Consider the following 22,966-nt stretch of genomic DNA (forward strand, 5'->3'; position numbering starts at 1 on the left):
GGCCCCTCCCTCACGCCAGGCTCCAGCCCACCGCCGCGCCTCAGCCAAGGTCCTACAGGCTGCTGGCAGCGGGCCGCCCCCGCCCGCCCGCCGCAGCCCGGCCCCGGCCGGAGGCGCCTCCACCTGCGGCGCTGGGCCCGGCTCGGCCCGGCCCGGCCCCCGCTCCGCGCTCGCTCGGCGCCCCCCGCGCAGCCGCTGCCTCCCCGGCCAGCGAGAGCGGGCGGGCGGCCAAGCGGGCCCGTCCCCCCCGGCCCGGCTGCGGAGGCACTGGCGACGCTCCGATGTCGGGGGCCGAGACCCCGGCAGCCCGGGTCCAAGTGCTTCGTCTTCCCCCGAGGGGCAAAAGCTACCGTGAAGTCAGCCCCCGAATCTGATGCAAAGCAGCTTCCAAAACCACAACCATCCTGTGTCTCATCTGCAAGTAACTCACTATACAGCTGCAAATCTGCTCGCACACCGAGTAGGTCTTTAATCATGCTGCCCTCTACAATATTTTTAGGTTTCCTACTGTAAATCTGGCGAAAATGTCTCGTACGACAGCTTTGCTCTCGTTCCCCCTCTGAGCTTCGAGGCGCTAAACAGGAACGCCAAAATCCTCTACCTTTGCACTTCGGCTTCCAGGGATGTTCCAGGCTTTCGTCGAGTCCGCTAAGAGCAGCACGTAGAGAAAGGGCTCTGATCCCTGCCACTGAAGTTAAAAATATGCTCCAGTGAACTAAACATAACCGATGAAGAGTTTGTTCAAATATGTTGCACTGGAAACTTTTCCAATCTGTTTAGGTTTCTCACCAGCACGGGAAGGCGCCTCCTCCATGGCTAGGAGCAGAGTGCCCTCTGCTGAGAGCAGCCAGCAGAGCCGGGGCCGGCAGCAGCGAAGGCACCGCGGACACACAGCGCTGCCTCCTCCGTGCCACCGAACCCACAGGCTGCTCTGCCGGACACCTGGGGCAAGCTCTTCTTCCCGGTCTGAACAGGCTGTGGAACAGCAAAGAGTGCTAAGCACTCGGTCTTCTATTTTTTCTAATATTGCTCAGCTGAAAGTGTATCAGCTTCCTAGAAAGGCTTTGCATCCATTTCAGTTGCCGCAGTTACTTAAACAGTCCTTTCACTATGACATCAGTTATTATTAATTATTATCTTCAATTATCTGAAATTATTATCTTCCAAAATTATATACCCATGCAGGTAGCATATACTTCAGACTTGATCACAGGTGATTTTAAATCCACAATTTGGTCATAGATATCTAATGTAGAAAATACATATTCCTCTGCCAAAACGATAGAGATGAAGCTGACCCTCAAGACCTGCCATCTTCTTAGGAATGCACCCAGCTGACACCACCCTTATTTAGAATATCTCTTCTCTTGTACTAGAAAGGAGCTGCTGTTTACATGTAAACCATAGGTCTGGTTATGTTACATTGAAACCATCCTTTTTGAAAGTAAGATGAGCACTCAGAAAATAACAATATTTGGAGTATAAAAATAGCCCTAACCTACTACTAGAAACTACAGCGGGTTTTGAACAGCACTTTCCTATGTGAAATCAGGGCATTTTCCTATGTGAATCTCATTTTCATGAAATGCTGACTTGTGTTCTCATTTATTCAATTTATTTTCTTCACCTTAGCCTCACTACACATTCCTGCCACTTTACTCTTTTCTCTCCAAACTTCCAGTGAGAATCTAGTATTTTGACTCCTGTTGGAGGTCTTCATAACCTCTTCTGCTGAGCCAAGCAAAAACTGAATGAAACTCAGGTGTCCAGGCAAGATGTGATTGAAAACAAGCACTTCAAAATTCAGAGCACCTGCAGCTCCATAGCAGGCTCCTTAACATGCACCCTGAAGTTAAAAGGGCCATAAACTGAAACATTCTGGTTGCCTAATTTTCATACCTGGAGAAGTTTGTCAGCAATTCTGCAAAAACAAATTAATCACATGAGTTTAAAATAAAACATCATTCTCTAAGGAAATATTTGACTCACTTTTTGCTTACCATGTCTTGTCTGTACAGATTACAAACTCTTCAAGGCAGAACTTCTGTTCTTTGCTGATTACATTGTTTTCACATCCCTGGTCCAGTGTCAAATGCATTAGGTATTCTCTTAGTAGCAGTTTTTTCCACATAGCCTGTTAATTCCCACTCATGCCACATTAGCCCAGCAGAGTCAGTATAAGATTTTTGAATTTCAAACTATAGCAATGCTTTTAACACTCAGTTCAGTTGTATTTGTCTTTGCTTTTAGCAAGGCTTTTTTATTTCACATGTGCTTTGTTTTTGCTGGGCTCTAAAATATACATAATTTAAATTACATGGAAAATGACAATTCTAAAGTCTTTACTTTTCATAAAATTGTGAAATATGGACATTTGCACTTATCATTTCATTCAACACATCATGGCAATGCCATCCATCTGTACAGCTGGCATGGGCTCTCATGAGGAAAAGGGTTGGAAATACAATGGTTTTATCCTTTGTTTTACACAAACTTAAGACCATGTGCCTTCACCATGTGTGTAACATAACCATGAAATATTCTGCAATTTCTTGATTTATGATCAATTGCAACAGAAAATGCTAAACTTACACTTAACTGTGCAGGAAGAAGCAGCAGAGAAAAAAGATTCTGCAAGTTATAGCTGCCAAAGGGCCAAATGGAAAAAAATTAAATCTCTGGTCTGGCAAACAAAAAACCTCTGTTAAATCACATGATAACACCAAATCTCACTCTTTCAACATTAATAGAAAATGTTCATATTTAAAAGAGAAGCTCAACCCTTCTCTATTTATAGTTATCCTGAAATGGAGGTAGACATACCTCTTCAACAGATTCCACTTATATATAATTATTTCCCCAAACCAAGTTCAGCTACACAAATCTGATGATCAGGGTCCATTCTTACATCACAACAAAAGTCTTTACTACTCAAGAGAAAATATGTTTGGCTAAACTACAAATTTAAAATCATTGAAACAGTGCAGAACAACATTTGGCTCATAAATCAGCATTCTGAATAACAAATAGGAAAATTGGAAGTATCCTGCAGAGGCCCCATGCAGAAATTACATTTTGGTTCAACATCTCAAAGTTATCAGTAACAGAGCTGCACCTGATTGATTAATAAAAGCAAAATGTTAAATTTCCTGTAAGTAGACTAATGAGAACCCTGACACAGTCTATTCAGTTCTTTGGCCCTGCACTGTATGCACACAGGGTGCTTGTTTACTCTGAAATAACAAGCCCTCCAGGGCAGAGGGCAATCACACACTGTCATCCACCAAAAGTATGTTATACCCTGTCCAGAGTAAAGCTTCTATTAGTATAAAGGTGCAAAGTTCAGCCACAGCACCCTGTCTTTCATTTCCTGGAGTTATGGAACCCATTGCATTCCATGTAGATCCTTGCCCAGGGCTTTGGAAATAGCTCCATCACTATAGTAAGTAGGAAAAAAAAAAAAAAAAATCTTGAGGCTTTCAGAAAGAAAAACTACTTATGTATAGACCTAAACATTATAAAAGAAAATTACCATCTTCCTCTCAGTTTGTGTTCAAATGACTCTAGAATTACCAAAACAATATATTCAAATGGTCATTGTGTCAAGTATTTGAATAAATATTTGTCCTTTCTTGTCTTCCAAATTCCCTTTAGTGCTTAAGCAAAACAATTTGTGGCTCATTTGCATATTTATGATCCCATACAGTAAAAGCAAAACAAGCACACCTTCAAATGGCACAAACTTATTTCTTATTCTAGTTCACAGTTCACAGTCTTAGCTAAAATATTAGAATAAACATTTTGAGATAAACTTATAATACACTAAAATTATCATTTTGTGGATTTGCAAAATATATTTTAGAAATTATTTAGGTGACTGTGTTGGGTGTAATTAGAAAATATGAATGTGTATTGATAAAGGTTGAATGCAGCTATAGCAAAATCAAAAATTCATTGCAGAGATAAAATAGTTTATCTACACATAGCTATGTATTACCAGATATTCTTTCTGACTTGCAAAATAACATATCCCAACTGAGCCTATGGATATAGCATATTGAATTCCTGAACTTCCATTTTCTTCTCATGCACAGTGACCTGTTTTCCTCATTCTGTGATGGCCCTCACTTCTGTGGTTGTGAAAAACAAAACGTTATTGAGTGCTATGTGGAAGAGGCAGTATTTGGTGAATAAACAGGGGCTCTGAGAAAATCAATTATATTGCAAGTCATGAGCAACAGACAAAGGTCAGCAGGACCTGCCCTCACTGTAATGGCTCAGTGGGGAAGGAAAAGAGCCAAGTAGGTGGCCTGTGTGTCACAAGATGACTTGGGCATGTCACTGTGTGAGCATCCACCATGATGCACACCAGTACGGAAATGGAAGAGAGCATAAGCAAGGAGCTAATAGGGAGAAGGAATAAAAACAAAATACAAGGTTGGAAGAAACACATGACACATCATTGGGATGAATACTAGTGACATGCAGAGTGAGGTTGTAAAAAGAAAAGATGAATGCACACTGCACTATGCACTTTCACACAGCAAGCCAGGTGCTGGGCACAGCAGTACCAGACCAGACTATGCAGAGCAACAGATTCTGTGTTTGTAGCTGAAAGCAGAGTTTGGTCACTGGGACCTGGAAACCAAGATAGCCTAAGCAAGGAATTTGCCCACTGATCACCTACAAAAGGCTGTTATCAGATGTGTTTTCTACATTCTGTATTCTACCAAACAAAATCTATTATTTGCTTTTGCTATTAGTAAGGCCACAAATAAATTACATATTTTCCCTGTTACGAACTATAGAAGGCTGTTGTTCCATAGCAGACAAAAGCCACTCTAAGCCAACTGATTTGTGCTGCTTAATTTAACCAGGCAAATAAAGGCATAGGCTGGAGTAGGGGAGGATCACTTGTGCAGCAATGTGTTCTGCAAAGGCCTTTCCCATCTCTGTGTACCACCACTAATAATATAGAAACTGCCCTTTAACCTTTCTGGTGGGTGATCTCTAATTTTCTCATAGAAACGTACCTACTCTGGTAGCAACCATTATCAGACCAACAGGACTCAGTTTGTCCTCATTAGCTCTGGTCAGGTGTGAGTCACTAGCAGCTCTCTGCAAAGAGACTGCTTAGAAAGGATTCATTGATGCATTCCAATGCCTCAGAGTAATATCATTTAAAACACTATTACTGCTATATGGAGTAACTCCTTAAGTTGTTACACTGTCCAGCATATCTTGATTTAGGAAAAGACCTCATGACTTATGGAGCAGAATAACGTACAGAGAAAACCACCTAAATACCACACAATTTTCTGGTTTTTTTATGCTAATTCTGCATCTAAGCCTATATTTGTCAGCACAATATTGTTACAATAGGCAAACTTGATTGCTTACTATGTACAGCCTCAACTGCATTTAGCCCTTAAAAAGTAGATGCAAATTTAAGCATTTTGCATAGATCATAAAAAAATTAATTCTAAAAAGATATATTAGTATCAAGAAACTTCACCTTACCAAAATACAGCACAGTTGTAGCTCTAATAAACTCCTCCAAGGAGTGGTGAGATCCAGCTGCTTCCCAAGGGACTGGGAGCCCAGTCAGGCTGTAGGACAGGAGCCACACAGGCTGTGACCCTGTCCCATTGCTCCTAGGTGAGATACACAGGGGGCTAGAGTGGACAGCCAGGGGTGCAGGGAGCCCTGGCCAAGTTCAGTAATCAGGCTGGTACAAACCAAGCCAGAAAAATCATCTATGGGTCACTACAGCCCACAAAGCTCAGCCTAAATCACAAGGGAGCATAAAGGGAGGGGGAAGGAGAGGGTTGAGGGCCAGGCCAGAGCTTAAATGAAGCTCCAGCAGCCCTGGGCACAGCGTGGAGGAGCCTCAGCTGAGCTGGTCAAGGTCATACCAGCTGTTAGTGCCCTGGAAGCCCTGAGAACATTTTGGGACCAGTACGGACACATTGCTTACAGCTGGCTGGAATTTGAAGATATCTATGGAAAAGAACAACAAAAAGTTTACTTAACTTTTTTCCTGCTTTTTGTTGTATTAATTAGTTTATTGCTGTATTCTTTTTTTTTTACCTAATTTCACCAACTCAAGATCAACGGCTCCTTAAGATACTTGAAAAAAATCCAAGTTTTTTTTTCCAACTGTGTGGCTAATACTTCTAAATCTCCCATATCTATATTTTACTGTAAAAGGACTATTTGTGGAATAATTTTTACTGTAATTTAGTCTGGGGTATGTTCCTTTTCCCACATTTTCCCCCTTATCTCTTAATCTTGGAATATTCCTAATATCTTTAAACTTAAAACAGTAGGAAAGGGTGTCACAGGCTTATCTCTGCAGGAATTCCTCAGCTATATTTGTGGTCTGAGCAGTACAGACTATCAAAGAAGAAGTCAGAAAAAAAACAGTCATGAAGAAAAGAATCAGCAACAGACTTCCATTATGCTTTTGTTAAGTTGCCTCCTTCTGTTCTCACACAGGGAGAGAAGGTAAAGAATACAAAAGATAAAACTAGCTTGGACTATTTTTGAACTAGTTCTTTCAGCTGTTTTTGTTTGCATTATTACAAAGCCTTGGCAGACAAGAAAAAATATTCTTAGAATAGCAGATTTCTTGCTTTGTCCTGCATCTGTTCCAAAACCATACAATGTATTTGAACAGCTGGCCTGTAACAGGCAATGATCAAGTATGGCAATGACACACGATCACAGAGTTCTTTGTAGAGGACTGAGGTTTCAAAGCTGAAATAAACCCTCAGATGTACACATCTTGGTCTTCCAGGTACACTTTCAGATTTAAACCATGCTTTTTATTTTTCTTGAATTGAGCTTTCTATTGGCAATGAAGGACAAACAAGTACTCATTATATCAAAATAAAACGCTGGAACAGCTCTACAGGAAAGAATTTCCTGGTGGTGTTTCTCGGATGAGAACCACAGGAACTTGGTCTGGGTCTATGTCACTTCCATGCTGTATATAGCTTCAAAATCTTGCAATTATGTTTAGGGTTTTTATAAAAATGTGTAAAGATGCTCAGGAAAAAAAAAAATCTTTGTTGTGGATTTGCACCTTTGTTTGTATCCTTGTCAACTCTGTAACTTTGTATCCAGAAGTATGAATTACTTAATTCTAGACACACCAGCTACGCTCTTGGGACAAATTATGTTGTTCTCCAGTGTTACCTTCCTCTCCACCTATAAAGAGGAGCTTGAATTTATGTCTAGAATCTTCACAAAAATCTATCATTACATCTAAAGAACTCTAAGAGGATGCCAAGATGATTTTCCTGTGTAGGAAATAGCAGCTTAAGCTAAGATCTTAATTGACATTTCTTGTAACTGCTACAACAAACACTATAATTTACAGTTATAGTAATGTTCAGAGATTTTTTATGCTCATACTGAATGAGTTTCCTACAGCATCTGCTTTCAAAAATGGAAGTAAAAAAGGGCAAATTAATTTGCTGGTGCAAAAAGCTGACAATTGTCACTGTTCACATCACTACTAAAGAAGTGCTGAAGCAACCTTCTCACTAAACGCTGACTTTTATTAAATGTAATTAGTATAAGGCTTCACAGACTTCTTCACACATTTGTCTTCATGCAGGGTCTGTTTCTACCTCTGTTATTCCTTTGGCTCACGCATCAGTTTTTAACTAGAACACTATAGAAGTGGGATGGCTGACAGTAAAGCTAAAAACGCCCACAAAGAGCGGAATAAAACCGGTTATTTTCATCAGCTGAACAATTTGCAAAAAATCCCAGACACAACAGGCAGAGCACTGACGCAGCAGCGTACTGGAGTGTGAGCATCACTGCAGCTGTCATGCATCTTCCCAAAGCTGGGATTTTGGTTTCGCCCCGACCCATTTCACCGGTCTGTGAGAACGCAGGGCTGCGGTAGGTTTTTCTTTCCCCGCCCTCTCCGGGCAGCACCATTGGACTGATAAGACGCAGCAAGGCACATATGAAAGATAAAGCAGAAAAAAAAAATAAATAAAATAAATTTTTAAAAAATTAAAAAGTGTTATCTCTAGTGCTCGGCCGGGCCGGGGCGGCGGCGGGGCGCAGCCCGAGCCCTTTAAGCTGCCACCCTCGGCCGGGCCGGCGGCAGCTGCAGGCTATTTATACCGGGGCGGCGGCGGGCGCTGGGTGTCCTGCGCGGGGCGGTCCCGGCGGCGGGGCCCGCAGCGGAGGCTGCCATGGCCACGGCGCTGCCCCCCACGCCGGCCGGCGGGAGCCGCGCCGCCGAGTCCCCGCTGAGCCCGGCGCGGCTGAGCCGGCTGCAGGAGAAGGAGGAGCTGCGGCAGCTCAATGACCGCCTGGCCGCCTACATCGAGCGGGTGCGGGCGCTGGAGGCCGACAAGTCGGCGCTGCAGCAGCGGCTGAGCGAGCACCAGGCGGGCAGCGACCGGGAGCTGGGCTGCCTGCGGCTCCGCTACGAGGCGGAGCTGGCCGACGCCCGCCGGGCGCTGGACGACATCGCCATCGAGCGGGCCACGCTGCAGGTGGAGCTGGGCAAGATTGGCGAGGAGCACCGGCAACTGCACATCAGGTCGGTGCTCCGGCCCCGAGCAGGCCTCCCTGCCCGGGGACATCCCGGGGAGCCGCCTCTTCGGGGCGCCTGCAGGGTGCGGGGAAGGGGATGCTCCTGCTAGGAGCCCGTGGATTGTGGGAGGAGTGCGCGGTGATGTTTCGTGTCCAGGAGATGTCTGGATGCCTGCTCCGAAGGTGTGCCGGGGCGACGCTACTGGGTACCCCCGGTGCTGTGGGGTCACATCAGCACCTGCCCGAGATGGGCTTGGAGCTCCTGCAGAACGTGCGGTGCCAGGCGCCCTTCTGGGCTGTGAACGCATGGCTGCATGGGTTTGGCACCACGCCTGTGTTTACAAACGCTCAAGATGCTGGCAAGTATCTAGAAAGTCATGGAGCAGTGGAAGGAGTGGTATGGAGGCAGAGTGCATCTTTTTTGTTTAGCTGAGACTTTGCCCAGAGGGGAATGCAGAGAGGAGATAGTTCTGGGAGCAGTATGGCTTACCTGGTCCAGGTTGGTACTGCTCAGAAGCTTCCCTAGTTGCTGTTAAGTCTGAGATGAGCTGCCTGCTGTTCTGGCTTGACTTTCTTGTAAGCTGTGTACCCTGGGGCTGGAATCACCATCCTGTCTGGGCTCACCAAGCCTGAACAGAGGTAATGTAAGTGCTGTCCCATCCTCTAGAAGGAAGAAGAGGTGTGTGAACAAGTGTCCAATCCCAATAAGCTTCCTCCATAAAAATACACAGCCTGCTAGCACTGCTAGTTACTGCAATGCCCCATAGTACTCCTATATCAGTTACAGACTTGTAATAATTTGGATGTCCACAGGCCCCTTACATCTTGCTATAAACCTGTATCAGAGCAATTTTAGGCACCAGCTTCTTCTTTTAATGCCTGGAGGAAGTATTGTCCCTTCATAGATGCAGTAGGATTCAAGTAGCTGCTCTAGCTGGGAATAAAACATGTTTTTACTGTAAGCTTCCATTTGCAGCTGCATGTTATTGGGCTTGTCTCTGTCCTGCTGGGCTTTGGCTCACAGATCTGCTTCATAAATATAACCAGCCACTTGAGTGGACATTAAGGAGCAGGGGTAATGCCTGTTCTAAGATTTTTCTGCTGCACTTTGTGTTTGTATAACTCTGGCTTTGTTTGTAAAGCTTTAGACTGGCAGATATGCAATCCTCTAGACTGTTGGGTTGAGTTTTTGCCTTTACAGTAAGTAGGTCTTAGAAGTGGTTAAATTTACAGCCCATGGGAAATGATTTGTGGTACATATTGGTTTCTGAAAGGACTAGACTGAAGTCCTAATATTAAATGTGTGTTGTATCTGGGCTGCCTAACTGCAAATGTCTCAGATGACTTGGAACAAACTTTGAGGGTATCGTGTCCTTAGATATATACACCCTTTAAATAACCTGGTGGCTGTTTAACTCTTATAGAATGAAATGTCACCAGATAGTTTCCCAACAGCATTAACTGTTGGCTCTTATTAATCACTGATTAAGAGACTCAAGGTTTTTGATGACAATAAACTGGTTGCATTTAGTTTTTTCTTACTACTTAAACAATGGTGACTGGAAGCAGGCCAAAGATGTCTGGGGAGGAGGAGCTGTAGATAAGCATATTGGTTGAATTCAGAGCCTCAGAAAGGTCAAAGCAACTGCAGTAGCACAGCAGAGAAAGACAAGACCACACTTTTTGCACCAGGAGTGTGGATGTGCATTTTGCTCCTGTATGTGCCAAACACAGTGTAACAGCTGAGGTTGTAAGAATGAATTCTGTACATGCTGCTGACATCCTCTGGTCTTGACAAACTGGAGTCTGTTTCAAAAATACCTGAGATCTTTTGGTAAAATTATTTAAATTCTCCAGATCAAGCGTATGTGACATCCTGATGTACAAGGAATGTGATTGGCAGTGCCTCAAAGTTTTTGCTTGTAATTGATAGTCTGTAGGCCACTCAGCTCTGGAGTGGTTGGTGTATGGAATGTTGCAGAGTCCTATAACTGTCACTGCTTGCTGCATAGGGGTGTAAAGTGGTGTTCTGAACCCCAAATTAGATTTAAAAGGGTAGTAAATGCTCATCAACATCAGACTTGTTAAATTGTTGTTCTTAAAGATGAAATGTCTCACTCCAGGCTCCTTTGAAAGTAGTATTTTTCAGGAAAGAATCCAGGAAACCTGAGCCTGACTGTCAGATGCTTACATTGGAAAGTGAACTATTAAAGCAGATAATAATGGAATTTCCCTTTTGCACACACTTTGATTGCAGACTGAAATTTATATTATTATAGGATGAAATAGTCAATATTACATAGTATTATTGACATACTTAATATCATATCTAATACAGGAAGTGGTAGTGGTAGCAGATACCCCAAAAGGAAGGTGAATAATTAATACCTAGAAAAGAAAGAAACCTTAAATACTAAAACTACAGCACATTATCTTGTTTTTCACTGATAGTAGAGCTATATTTCTCCTAGAGTCTGAGTAAAGAGTAAATAACTTCTACCACAATACAGTCAACAAATGCCTCTGAAGAGCAGAGCTGGAAAAGGCCTTGAGTGAGCCCCTGATGCTCCAGGCCTGTGCTGGAACCAGCCATACCTGCATCCCTTCCTGCAGGTTTTGTGTAACCCTTATTTTAAATTCCAGATGATGGAGATTCCAGAATATCCCCCCAGGCAGTGTTTCAGTGGTGAACTGTCAGCTTCCTCTCCCTAACATCTAACCCACATATTCCTCCCGCAATTTAAGCCCAGAGCTTCCTGTCTTTTCCACAATAGATACGGAAAACAGATTCCCTAACTCTGTGCAGCAGTCCTCCACGTATTTAAAAATTGTTCTGTCTCTTGTCACTTTTCCCTTCTCTAGACTAAACAACCCTTAGTATTTTCCAATCTTTCCTTGCAGTTCAAGCTTCCTAAAGTTGATCAATCCTGCAGAATTAATTTGGACTCTTGCCAACTGATCTCAGTTATCCTGCAAAATTCATTGTAAGAGTTGACACAACTTTGCCATTTGGCAGAACTGGTATTGCCAAAATAAATTGAGGTGTTCCTTTGCTCTTCCTAATCTCAGATATGAGTTTTGACCAGGGACTCTGACTCTGGTTAGGGGGCAGGCACCTGCAAGGATTTTAAAAGTTGGAGCAGTCTGGGAAATTATCTCAGTATTCTTCCTCGACAGGAACTCGTGGGCCCTTCTCACGCTTCACTGTGATGCCAAGTGGCAACTGAGCAGTGTTTGCCATCCGGGTGGTACCTGGGTGTTGGTCTGGAGATGGTCTGTTCTCTGCAAGCAGAGCTCCCCTCACCCTGCGCCTCACGGTGTGAGGGCTGGAGGGAGCCCCGAGCCCCGGCGGGGCGGGTGCCCGAGGGGCCGCGGGAGGCCGAGCCCCGGCGGGGCGGGTGCCCGAGGGGCCGCGGGAGGCCGAGCCCCGGCGGGGCGGGTGCCCGGGCTGGCCGGTGCCCGCCGGGGACAAAGCTCCCTGTGTGCTGTGGGCAGGGGCGGCGGCGCCGCCGGCAGCCTCAGCCGCGCTCCGCCCGCCCTGAGGGATTGTCCGGCCCCGGGCTGCCCTCACGGCCCGGCCCCTCACGGAGCGGGGTCCGCAGCCCGGGGCCGCCTTTGCTGCGGGGTGTCCCTGAGGGATTGTCCCTCCCCGGCCTGTGCCGTCCCTTCCCTCTCCCGCTGGAAATGCCGTGGAAAATAGCTGGCTTCCGCATAGGCTGGAACGAGCTGGAAAATGGGTCAGGAATCTCTCTGGTGTAACAAATTATGTTTGTCGGAGGGCCCCGTCTGGTTTGTTTTGTGCTCTCACCGTGAGCCTGACAAACCTCTCCTGTGTTTAACCACAGACCTCTCTGAAGGGAAACACATTGAGAACAAACTCTCCCTCACAAGCTGCACTTACCAGTCTAAAAACTTTCCCTTGTAGGAATTCCAAAAAAGAAAGCGATTTAAACCTGGCCCAGGCTCGTGTGAGAGACCTTGATGCCCAGCTAAATGCGAAGGAAGCTGATTTAGCAACAGCCCTGAATGAGAACCGGACTCTAGAGAATGAACTCCGTGAATTAAAGGATCAAGTACTCAGTGTAAGACTTGCTATTGAAATCTACACCTTCCTTTTGCTCCTGCAGTTTTTGCTTGATTTTCCTCCATTAGTTATTGATATTTAAAAGCCTGGTAACTATGACAGTGATAGGTAGACAAAAAGAATTCTTCAACTTTGCTGCCAGTAAATACCACTAATGGTGATTTCCTTAAACCTTCCACCTGTTGTAGGTACCTTTGACCTATGGATGTCATGTTTCTTGCTCTAAAGTCAAAGCAAGATGAAATATACCATAGCCCTTGTAGCATTCTCTAACACATCGGGGAAGTGTGTAATACTGGAAGTGTACACCAGTTTGTCAATATAGGCTGTATTTGGAGGATTAAGTGTCAAAGAACTATATTAGAAGTTAGGAAGAAGTTGGAATAATTACAGTTGTAAAAGGGAGGGTTATATATGGATAGTACAATTGATTCATGAGAAATCTTTGAGGAGTCAAATTTACCTGGTGGGATTAAGAAGTGTTCTATATTTGCCTTATGGGAAATCTGGTCTGCATAACAATTAAATAGGATTCTATCTGTTGCTGATATTTGGACCCCACTGACATAAGAACTTTCACAGAGTAACTCGCTTCACCCAATGTGTTTTGATTGCTGTGGTATTGAAGTTGAATGACCTGTAACAAATTGGCTACCTAATTTTAAAAAAATACCTTAATTTTGATAACCCTGTTGTCTGTCTTTTCCAGCTGAATCTGTCACTGGAAGATACTAAAAAGCATCTTCACAGTGAAATGTTGAGGAGGGTGGACCTAGAAAACCATATGAAAACTTTGCAGGAAGAAATGACGTTCCAGAAGCGCCTTCATGAAGACGTATGTGTTAGCTTATTAACAAGGCATCTTTTTAGGTGTCCATGATCCCTGGATGCACTTAAAGCCCATCTTAACATTGCTTTTATCTCTAAAAAGGTAACTAGCAACCTATGGCAGCCCATCAGTTCATAACAGCCACCTAACTTGGAAGGCTCATGAAAGTACACAACCTCATGTTAACCGGGACAGTACCAATAGCTGTCTGCGATATGAGAAATTTCTTAGGCTGCTCTTCTAAAGATAACTGAAATCCCAATATATTACTTTGTGTAAGTGATAGTGCATATATTAGTTACTGTCAAATGATTCCAGATGTTTACTTGAAGCCTAAAGTAAGTGAAGCAACTTGTGTTCCCATCTTCCTCAAAACTTCTCAGGTGTCTGGTAACCTTTGTGAGAGAAGTCAGTACATACAACTAAATGAATAGTTTAAATATGAATGTAAGCCAGCTTCCTTCTCATTGGTAGGAATCTCAAAGTGAATGGTTTGATAGAGAATTATGATTTTTTTCTAACCAGCTGCTATTACTTTTTGAGTAAAATAAGAATAGGTGAAGTAACAGTCCTTAAAGCAACTGAACTGTATATGCATGTGTTCTAAGTTAAAAACCAGAATCTATATAGTTCTAAGAATTAGTCTTACAAATTAAATATTTACTACATCTATTAGTTTAAACAGTGTTGGCAGTGAGGTGGAAAAACAACAGTGAGGCACCAAGGTGGATGTACCACACTTAATGGATGAATAAGATACTCACAGAGATGAATTACAGTGTACTCAATGATAAGTCTGCTTCAACAGGGATGGACTTGTGAAGCTGCTACACTAAATCCAATTTCAAGCTATATTTGCTTGTTTATTCTCTGAGAAATTTCTTCTCCTAGGAGCTCAAGGAGACAAAAAGAATCCATGAGAGCCGGATAGCAGAAGTAGAATCTGGACGTCAAAGAGAATTTGAGAGTAAGCTCTCAGATGCTCTGCAGGGGCTCAGAAAACAGCACGAAGAACAAATTCAAGGTTACAAAGAGGAGATGGAGCGAACATTCAATGCAAAGGTGAGTTTGTAAAAGATGACAGTAAAACAAATCTGAAGTTCTCTGCACCTTGACATAACTAAGGGCACACAGCTATAGACAGCTGAAGGATGGAGCCCCTGCATTCACTGCAGAGCTTCTTGGCATAAGTTGTTAGGGAATTTCAAAGCCATGTCCAATTTGACAGTAGGATTTTTGCAAACATTTTATCCCAAAAAAACTGGTTCAAGCATAAATACAGGGAGTGATTAGGAGAAGTTGATCATATCTCTGACTTCTGACAGATTCAGTACCAAGGTGTGTTATGTTTGTATTAAGCAATTTCAGTCTTGAATAAAACTTAACTTTTCCCACACACCAACTTGCATGTCAACTCTGGGGCTTCCTTTAAATGCCTGTGTTTCTGTTGCCACTGAAAATTCTCTAAGTGTTTCTTGAAGGAGTGCTTTATGCTTTCTTGGGACATCTCAAGATTGAGGTATTTGTAAAGGAGTTCACTACTGCTTGTAAAGATGCAGGAACTCTTTAATAATAGATGTTTTGGGGAAGAGTGATAATAGTTTGATTTGTACACCCAATATCCGGCAGCATTATGTTTTGCCAAGCAAACATATTCTTCATTGGTCTTCTGGAGAATCAATTTACTTAATAGGCATACAAAGTCCTCATACATTATGAACTGCAATATCCTAATCCAGAAATTTTCACTGCCTGATTATTGCTGACTTTTTCTGACATAAATGTCCAACTTGTGTAAACCTCCCTAGAAAGCAATACAGAACTTTCTGACCTAGACTTCATTGGTATCTGCACACTCCAGTAAAAGATAACTATTTCCAGGTGTAACAGGTGAAAATTATTTGGTTTTCCTTCCTTATTTATAATACATGCTAATGTGCAACTCAGGACTAACAGTGAGTTATCCACAGGTGGAGAATGCCCAGCTAACTGCGGCAAGAAACAGTGAGTTTGCCAATGCTGCTCGGGAGGAGCTGATGGAAACACAGAAGAGAGTTGGTACCCTGGTATCTCAAGTTAATCAATATCAAAGCCAGGTTCTGTCTTTATTTGTATAACCTTATAATTATTTTAATTTATTCTCAATTCAAAATATTGGCCACTTCTCTCTAATTTTCACTTATAGTTTGATTTTCTTCCCCTCCCCTTAATTTTAGAATGTTGCTTTGGAGAGCAGAATAAAGGAGCTACAGAATTTGCTGGATTATGATCGTGATCTCCATCGAAGGCATATGGCTGAAAAGGATGAAGAAATGGCACAAGCTCAGAAGCAGGCACAAGCACAGCTGGAAGAGTATGCACATCTCTTAGATGTGAAACTGGCTCTGGACTTGGAAATAAATGCCTACAGAAAGATGTTGGAAGGAGAGGAACAGAGGTAGGCTATGACAAGATCTTATTGTGAGAACTTGCTTCATTCAAGACCTCTACACTAACTCTTTATCCTTCAGAATGTGGGGGGACAAGAAAAAAACATTAATATAGTAATTAATTACTGAAGCATCATCTTCTGTAAACAGTATTTCTATCCCACATCTACCACGTGGTATAGTAAGATGCAGTAAATTCATAAATCCAGCTGATAAAATTCAAAGTAAAATTGAACATTCCTCAACTCTCTCCAAGTTTTGTACTACATCTTACAGATAAAGAGCATTCAAGTGCCATGAATGAAGCTGGGAACTTGGATCAACCCCTGTCTATGCAGACATCACATCTCACATGCATGATGAGAACATGAACTCTCAATACATGCTAGAACTTAAAATGAATTTCACTAAAGACTGTGTCTATTAAGAGTTTAAAGGAATATTTAGTACAGTTGTGAATCTTATCAACATAAGCTTGCTCTGAACTCTGGGGCTGGGGCTGTCTTCTAAACTTACAAACTACTTAGCTACTCTTGGCAATAAAAGTAAAATTTTGTATTTGAGGCCCCGTGGAAAGCTTGGATATAGGAAGCTGTTAGGCTTGATGTAGTGGGAAGGTAGGCATGAGAAGAAACAAAGCACATCAGATACTCAGGTGAATGTTATCTTTCTTCTAGGCTAAAGCTGTCACCCAGTCCATCTTCACACAGCACAGCAACTCAAGCAGCAAGTCAGGGCCGAAGATTCCTGCATGGGAAGAAAAGAAAAATCAAAGAAACCAAAAAGAGGGAGCACAGTGCTGCATTTAAGACTGTTCAGCATGTTTCAGCTTCTGGAAATATATCTATTGAAGAGATTGATGCAGATGGGAAATTTGTCAGGCTTAAAAACCACTCTGATGAGGTATTTCCATTTTCAAGTGTGCATTGCAATGTATGACTGCTCAGGGATGGCTTTAGCTTAGTGACAGACTAGAGACTGACCTTGTGGTACTGCAGCTGCTCTGTTCCCAGGGCTGTCTGGGAGGTGCCTTTGGTGGAGGTGCAGGGGGTTTTATTATGCAGAAATTGAACACCTTCAGCTGTTTGTCATCAGGTTCAGGCTAGCACGACCAGAAGTACTACTTACCCCTGATGAACTAAATAGGGTGCTCTAGTAAATTGGATAACAATGGCTTCACATTATTTGAAAATACTTAGAACAGGTAAAAGGTTGAATAGAGTCGGTGATATCTAATCTATGCAGAAGGTTTATCTGGCCAATTAGCTAATTCTTCCACTAGTTGAATTGGCAAATCCAGAACTATTGGAATTCATCATCAGGACTTCAAAACATACAGCTTGTAGTATAGCCATTTCAAACTGAAATGCAGAATGACCCATGAAGTTTGAAGGTGTTTATATATATATATGGAGAGAGGGAGGGAGGTAGGTGGCCATGACAAACTTCACTTACCAGAATCTCCCTGGTAAAGAGTATCATCACCCTCCTGTTATTGAAAGGTAAGAATAGGTATGGTTTAACTTGTCTAAGATTAATCCTAAAATATAGGGAGGAAACATAGGGAGCTTTAATGGAAATGTGGCTGCTTCCTCAAAATTGTCTGAGACTTGTATGCTATGTGAGTAGGATTAAAACTGGCCCATGAGTCTGGAAAGAATCTTGTGTTTGAATTATATGGTGTTGGTCTGCAATGCTGAGAGACATTCCTTGTCCCACAGGATCAACCTCTGCATGGCTGGGTGTTGAGACGACGTATTGGAAGTGTGGCAGATGTTAATTACAAGTTTCCTTCACGCTTCACTCTTCAGGCAGGCCAAGAAGTTACAGTAGGTATTGGGTTTGCAAATCTTCCTCAGAGCTCTGTTCTTATGTTAGATGTCAGTAGAGATTCCTGTAATATGGAAAACTAAATAGATACTCTAAGTGTCTAAAGAACTAAAGCTTTTATTTTATGTGGAGATAAATATGGGGAAAATCTGTCAAACAACTTGATCTAGAATGCTAATTACATTTCCTTTAAAGCCTGGATTGAACTTGGATCATCCCAGACTGGTGTGTGCTCCAATTGTAAACAGAATCATTGTATTTTATTTTTTTCTTGGGGTCTCCCATACTCCTGTGACTTGATAAAAGTTGTGCAGAGAACTCACACTCTTGTTAAAATCTTCAGCCTGCTCCAGGTCAGCAATGCTGAGCTCATGATTTGTAGCACAAAGTGAAATACTAGCTCTAAAATCATACTCTAAGTATATGTAGTGGGTAATCAAAGATCTGAACTCTACACTTGCTACTCCAAATTGTGGAGGAGTTTGTCCAGCAGATCTGAGTGACTCCAGGTGAGAGGCTGTTGCACACACAAGTTGCTGCCCTGAGCATGTCTGTGACTATGGCTTGGCTGTGATTCAAACACTCTGTATGGCCAAGCAGGGCTACCTCTACAGTGGACAGAAGCTGTTAACAGCCTTTTCTGCACTGTTCTAGAGTCTTTAGCTAGGAAAACTTTACCACCATTCTTGGTAGTCCTGAAAAGAACTTGCCAGGGATTACAGTGGTTCAGTTTCTCCTACTGGATGTCTTTGATATTAAAATGCTAAATAATTATATATGTTAGACTGAATTGCAATTAACAGCAGAAGAAAATTCTTCAGAAGCTCACTGTAAATCTGTTGCAGATCTGGGGTGCAGCTGCTGGTGTAAGCCCAGGTCCTAGTGATCTGGTCTGGAAATCTCAGAAGTCTTGGGGAACTGGGGATAATATTGGTGTTACACTCATCGCAGATGATGGTCAGGTAAGTAAGTGAAATAATAAAACACTTCTGCTGTCCTAATGCTAACCTTGTTTGTGCTTAATTCCTGAGGGGTCTTGGTGGCAATTCAATTGTATTCTAGGAACTCGCAGAGAGGAAGATAATACTTCTACCCAGAGGAGAAGAAAGTGACCAAGATGATGATTATGAAGAAATAACTGGAAGTGAAGCAGAGTTTGCATCTCAGGTAAGCTGCCTGAAGTTTAAATATATGCTGTCAGCAGAGTTGTTCAATGGCCATTTCTTCTCCTTACTAAATGAAAATATTGCTTCCAAGTACTCTTCACATCCCACAACTAAATGTTTTTCTTGATGTCAGACCAAAAGAAGAAGAAAAAAGAAATGTTGTTTGGTTTCATGATAGTGGTTCCTGTGAGCATCTTTAAGCAGGTGAGATGGTGAGAATCATGCTTGTCACCTCATAGAAAACTTGCTTCATCAGTAGTGCTGCAGTCTCTTGTCCCACATAGGATGTAGCTTGCATGGCTTGGCATCAGAAATGCAACTGAAGTTTTGCTTATTCTGAGTATGATCAAACAGTAGCATTAATTATTTGATATCTTATTTATGACACACTAAAAATACAACCTTTAATGTCCATTTCGTCTAAATATCTGACTCTGTTATCCCAAGAACAGCATGCAAATACTGTGGGATGAAGTGACTTGACACTCCAGTGTCCCTGGCTTGCTTTTAAGATGATTTCAGTCTGAACTTAGTCCAATATACTTGCAAACTCTTGGCTACAAACTTGCATAGTGTAATATCCTGTGCAAGACAATCCTGTCTGTTCACATGGCTTTCCACTGACCGTCTAAACCAACTAATATGAGGGCTTTAAGTTGGTCCTAACCAAACAACTGTAGACTGTACTTGACTCAAATTGATTTGTGTCTTGGCCTGAAAGTACTATGGTACAAAGCCTGAGAGCAAGGGGATGCTTAGCTAAAAACTCTCTCCTTCCTGCTGACAAATATTCAGCTACCACAGCTCTTCCTAAAACTGATCCTACGCAGTTACAAGGAGTCGCATTTTACTGCACTAGGTTAAAGCTCCTGCTACCATTTCCTAGATATTTTCATACTATACCTGTCTGAACACTAACTTAGAAGTACCTTAGTACTGTCTTTCTGAAAAAAAAAGTACTTGTACAGGCAATTACTGCCTACTGGTTTTTTTTTTTTGTTGTTGTTTTGGTTTGGCTTTTTTTTTTGTCCTTTCAAACAGAAAATCTGGGTAAATATTTGTTACTACAGTACTATGTGGCTTAAAGAACGTTTGTTTATCAGACTCCTGACTTGCATGCACATTCTTGTAATATTTTCAGTCTCACTGAAGGATGATGGGACCCTGTTAAATAGGCTATTGAGGTCTGTAATGCTGTTCTGCCCTTTGGGCTCTTAGTGACACAAGCTTCTTTTCATACTCAGAGTAGGGTCTCTCCTCATGGGTGGCTTCTTTTTATTTTAAAAGGCATTTTTTGAGTTCACTTTTATGACTCGTTTAATAATCAGTGATGGAAAGGAAAAGTAACTTTTTTCCTTACACTTCTAATCTATTTTATCAGCAACTATACAACACAGTTGTGTGTCATTTATGGTAAGAATCAATTCTAATACTTCCAATCCAGTTTTAATGCCATTCCTGTTTGCTGAATTCCTATCAAACTTCTGACATTAGTACCTATATGCTTCTGCTGCCTTGGTAGCACTGAAATGGCTGCATAGTAAACAGAAGTTAACTTGTTGCACGCAGTAAAATAATGGGAAGGATGCATGCTGTGCTTTAAAAGGAGGCAGCATTTCCATGTTTTGCTTCTGCTTTTACCATCCTAAAGAGGGCAGCACGGATCTGCATGCCACTTAGGCCCTGATGCTTGGCAAGTGAGGTACTGATGGGCAGTTTGACAGCCTCCATTAATGCACAGGCTCATGTATTGCATGGACTTAGACTTGTGTAGTACAGTTCATGTACTGCCTCTTGAAAATCTGCTTTGCTTTATTAATAAGTAACTAAATCTATGAAGTGCTAAAAACCCTACCTGCCTATATGAGGATCAAGTAGGTAACCAGCAATTGTTTGTACATATGCTAATTTTCATGTTTTCTCTCTGCAGCAAAATGAAGATCCCAGCTGTTCTGTCATGTAATGTAGACAATCATCTGAAAACACTTCTCAGTCCCAGGTGTCATAGATTGTGTTATCTTCTGTAATATCTGGACTTTGGGATTCACATATTCCAGCTGATGTCTTTGTGAGAAGCATTGTCCATGACATGATGGAATTTCCTGTCTTCTGATACTGGACCCTGGCCTTGGATTCACTGATACAAAGAGCAGAATACAAGCTCTGTGGGAAGTTATTTTTACTTTTACACAAGGATCTGGTTTCTGTGATCTGCTGGAACAGAGAAGGGTACAGAGTTTACAAAGCTTCTAAACATGTGCCCTAGAAAGATGTTAAATACTTGACAATATGAGGCTGCCTCAGCTTTCTCAATATTCTGATATGGTGTTCTCCAAAGGTAATTTCTCTTTCCAGCCTGAGTGGGAAATATGGGACTGATCACACCCTTGAACCTTGAGCAGGTCTGAAGTAGAACATGTCCTGAAGAGTGATGAGTGTCTAAAATGTTTCCCTCAGATCCTGATGCAGAAATACATGAAAGTGGTCTGGATCACTTCCTATAGTGAAGCATTTTAGAATTAAAAGCAAGTTGTAAAAAATATTCCTGCCTGTTATTAAATGTACTGTTTCTATAGTCTAGCACCTGGAAGTCCCTGTTTCAGTGTTGTATATTCCTAGATACAGTGTATCACAGCAGAGCTGTGCCTGCCTTAACTTGGAAAAGTGTATCCTGGAAATGTGAAAAAGCATCTCATTCTGACAGAGTAGGCACTGTGACCAGTGCTGCTGGCACTGTTTAATTGCTCCCAGCAGCTACCTAAGGGGCTAGAGAGAAAAGTAAGCTAAGTCAAAAATCAAAACTAGAAAGCCCCAACTGTATTGAAAAACACATCAAACTTGCTGCTCTTGAGCCCTTATGTGCTAGATCTCCATGCAGGCTGCAGCTCTGTGTGTCCATTGGGACAGCTGGGGGAAAACTGGTTATGTGCAGTGTGCAGCTCCCTGTCACTCTGTAGCTCAGTGCTCCATGGCAAACCTGTCCTGTAACCCTCAGGAGGGGGCAGTCAGCCTCGGGGGCACTGCAGTCACTGTCTTGCCACCAAACTGCTGCCCTGGGGGGAAAGGAAGGGCTTTGAGCCACATGAAGTAAACTTCCACCTGAGAGCAGGAGGGGAGGGGAGCAGCTGATCCTGCAGATTTCTCTCAATGCTGGAATAGTGTTTTGACTGTCTTTTAACTTGCCAAAGTGTTCAGTTCCAAATTCAAGACCTGCTTTGTGTTAGGATGCAGGTGTTAAGGTGAGGTTTTCCTTATGCTAGCTTAAACTCTTACATTATTTAAAAATTCAGATTTTGAGACATCAAGAGTAGGTGCTAGTTTAAGACTTGGATTGTAGCAGATCCAAATTCTTGTTCCACCTCAAACAATAGAAAGAGTTGCTGCTCTAACTTTGCTGTATTTATCTTCATTTCTTAAAACTTTTTTAACTATTAAAGATATTTTTCATGTATATAAAAGCACTCTTGGATTTAAATATTTGCAGATTAAATAATAAAGGTCTATCTGTTCAATGATCTCTGAGTGGTTTGAAGTAAGAGAACTGGTGATTTTAGGGACTGTAGAGTGAAGAAACCTTCAGCAGTGCACTTTGCTTGCCTGTTATTTATCACTTACTTCAACTAGAGCTGAACTACTAAGAGCTTAAGAAGAATCTTCAGTAGACAGCTTGCCCATAAAGAATTCAGCTCACTTGTCATAAATTTCTCTTGTATGGAGAGAATTGGTAAAAGACTCCATGTTCCTCCAGGGCTGCTCACTTTGGTCACTACTACATTGCTAAGCAAAGCAGGAGATAGAATCACTTTGTTTTTCTGTTTATTATCTTCATTTAGGCAAGTACTTCTGATGCCAAAATTTTTCTTAATTTTGAGGTTTTTCTGGTATATTTCTAGTTATTGTGTGTCCTTCCATCACCACCTAGTCTTTTCTTTCTCCTCCTTTCCATCCCTTTCAACTAAACATAAGAAAGAGAAATGTATTGACTTTTCATTGGTATGCTGTAGGCACACTGCTACTCACCCCTTTCTCTCACTGGAGTTCTATACACACCCTGTGGAACATA

At 42.2% G+C, this 22,966-nt stretch overlaps 1 protein-coding gene across 2 annotated transcripts; it reads left to right on the forward strand.

The window, feature by feature from the left end:
• The first annotated feature begins 8,050 nt into the window (after positions 1-8,050).
• LOC306807795 (lamin-B3-like) lies at positions 8,051-22,418 on the forward strand. 2 transcript variants are annotated; one of them, XM_079317722.1, is made up of 12 exons: positions 8,051-8,572; positions 12,491-12,647; positions 13,359-13,484; positions 14,370-14,540; positions 15,449-15,574; positions 15,695-15,915; positions 16,585-16,810; positions 17,629-17,736; positions 18,583-18,699; positions 18,800-18,904; positions 19,037-19,107; positions 20,834-22,418. In XM_079317722.1, exons 1-11 carry the CDS (start codon positions 8,220-8,222, stop codon positions 19,076-19,078), a joined length of 1,752 nt encoding a protein of 583 aa, XP_079173848.1. In that variant the 5' UTR covers positions 8,051-8,219; the 3' UTR covers positions 19,079-19,107; positions 20,834-22,418. The 2 variants fall into 2 exon arrangements, with proteins under 2 accessions (XP_079173848.1, XP_079173849.1); XM_079317723.1 differs by lacking the exon at positions 19,037-19,107.
• The last annotated feature ends 548 nt before the right edge of the window (positions 22,419-22,966 follow it).

This window comes from Erithacus rubecula, assembly GCF_903797595.1.
Source record: "Erithacus rubecula genome assembly, chromosome: 14".
NCBI classification, from domain to species: domain Eukaryota; kingdom Metazoa; phylum Chordata; class Aves; order Passeriformes; family Muscicapidae; genus Erithacus; species Erithacus rubecula.